Source organism: Palaemon carinicauda, chromosome 34 (genome assembly GCF_036898095.1).
Source record: "Palaemon carinicauda isolate YSFRI2023 chromosome 34, ASM3689809v2, whole genome shotgun sequence".
Lineage (NCBI taxonomy): Eukaryota > Metazoa > Arthropoda > Malacostraca > Decapoda > Palaemonidae > Palaemon > Palaemon carinicauda.
The window spans coordinates 46,871,028-46,873,527 of NC_090758.1; the positions used below are offsets into that span (position 1 = coordinate 46,871,028).

Genomic DNA, 2,500 nt, shown 5'->3' on the forward strand with positions numbered 1-2,500 from the left:
TTCAACTTATACTTAATCTTCCCCAGGGTTTTACAACGTGAACACTGACCCAGTTGGTCGCGCAACCGTAGCTAACTACGGCCTGATGGATCAGCTGGCTGCCTTGCACTGGGTTCAAGAGAACATCGTCCGCTTCGGGGGTGACCCAGGTCAGGTCACGGTCATGGGTCACGTCACGGGAGCCGCCTGCCTCAACTACCTTGTCATATCGCCCGCTGCTACAGGTCAGTCAGTAAGTAAACCTTGTTCTCTGTGACAAAGGGAAATTTGAAAGATTTTAAGATAATCCTTAGGTGATGTTACTTATGGTTGGAGGGATGGCGTGATTTTAATGGCTTTTAGTGGGATATTTCTAAAGGATGCATTTGATATCATAATTACTTCTAATGCTGATAGTATTGCTGCTGCTGTTATTGAAATCTAACTATTAGTAATATTTCTAGAAATACAACAACTAATAATAATAATAGTAATAATAATTATCATTATTACTATTAGTATTGTTATTATTTTTATCATTATTATTATTATTATTATCATTATTATTATCATTATTATTATTATTATTATTATTACATATAGCAACTTAAAACAAGGGAATCAGGTCTAATATTATAATTCTCCATCTATTCCAGAAATATAAATTCCTGAAGTTCTCTTATTGGAAATGTATTTCAAGATCCCATGATACAAATGATTGTTAATTGAATGAAAATTCTAGAAATACTATATTTTGTTGTATCTCAGGTTCTCCCAAGGCAGTTGCACATTTGATTTCAACACTCATATTTTTTCCTTGTCTTGGAGTTGTGAACTTGTTAAGAAAATTGTATGTTTTGATTAAAATTTCTGTTTAATTCAGCTTATGGGTGTTTAGATTTTTCTAATATTATTGGAAATTGTATATATATATATATATATATATATATATATATATATATATATATATATATATATATATATATATATATATGTGTGTGTGTATATGTATTCATATATATATTCATCATATATATATATAAATATATATATATATATATATATATATATATATATATATATATATATATATATATATATATATATATGTATATATATGCATATATATATACATATATATATGTATATGTATATATATATATATATATATATATATATATATATATATATATATATATATATATATGTGTGTGTGTGTGTGTGTGTGTGTGTGTGTGTGTGTTGTGGGTTTGTTTATGTATGTATATACCTCCATACTTGATTTCTTGAAATTCCTAATTAAAAAGTCAAATTAAATAAACTTCAATGTATCTATCCCATTCCATTCTATTATCATCAAGAAGAAACACTAATTTAATTCATTATTATCGTCTTTTTATTTGTTATTGGATATTCCTTTTCCAATATTATTTATTTCTCTTCTTTATAGATATACCATAATTGGAGTCTTGTTCTTATACAAAGCCCAAAATACATTTATTTAGATGTTCGTATTTTCACTGTTGGTCTGCAAAAAGTAATATTGTTTTTGCCTTACGAAACGAATTGGAACATTATTGAAAAAAAGAGGAATGAAGATAATAATGTTTAGGATATTTATGACCACTGAAGCTTACAGAATCCTTCAATATTTGTTTAAACACACACACTTAATTTTAAGTATGAGACATACAGACATACGCACACACATACATATGTATGTATATATATATATATATATATATATATATATATATATATATATATATATATATATATACATATATACATATATATATATATATATATATATATATATATATATATATATATATATATATATATATATATATATATATAAATAAATATATATATATATATATATATATATATATATATATATATATATATATATTTATATATATATATATATATATATATATATATATATATATATATATATATATATATATACAAACCCTATCTCCACCAAAAAGTACCAAAACATATAAATTAACCGCCCCTCTAAACACGGAAGACCATAGAATCCTTTCTACCATAATATCCTTCGGCCAATCCTTCTCCCCTGGTCATCAGGAGCAGGTCTGTTCAAGCGAGCAGTCCTGATGTCAGGATCTGCACTCAGTTCCTGGGCTTCAGTCCGGGACCCATCTGGACACGCCTTCGATGTAGCCACCCAGCTGGACTGCCCTGTTCTTAACGACCTCTTTCGCCACTATGAAAATCTTCTCCAGTGTCTGAGGAAGAGGCCTCTGCACGACATATTGCAGGTGATTAAGTTGGAGATGTATTGAGAATGTTTGATTACCAGTTTACGTGACCCGACAAAATTTCAATTGTTTTATTAGTTTCATATTACAAGTTGATATGTTTCTTAAGAATAACCATAAGTCCATCGAAACGAAAAGGGATGATTATTCAACTTTGGACTATACTATTGTAGTGTATACTATTTCCACTCATATCATATGTTAGAAGTATTGGATTTTTTTTAATAATA

The 2,500-nt window shown here is 27.6% G+C and overlaps 1 protein-coding gene across 1 annotated transcript in view; it reads left to right on the forward strand.

Annotated features, from left to right (window-relative positions):
• Positions 1 to 70: 70 nt before the first annotated feature.
• Positions 71 to 2,500, forward strand: part of LOC137626883 (neuroligin-4, X-linked-like) — a 17,467-nt gene continuing 15,037 nt past the window's right edge. Inside the window, exons 1-2 of the mRNA XM_068357868.1 lie at positions 71 to 224; positions 2,077 to 2,270. Of these exons, the coding sequence (XP_068213969.1) occupies positions 86 to 224; positions 2,077 to 2,270 (333 nt within the window). The 5' untranslated portion in view covers positions 71 to 85. The remainder of the gene's footprint in view (positions 225 to 2,076; positions 2,271 to 2,500) is intronic.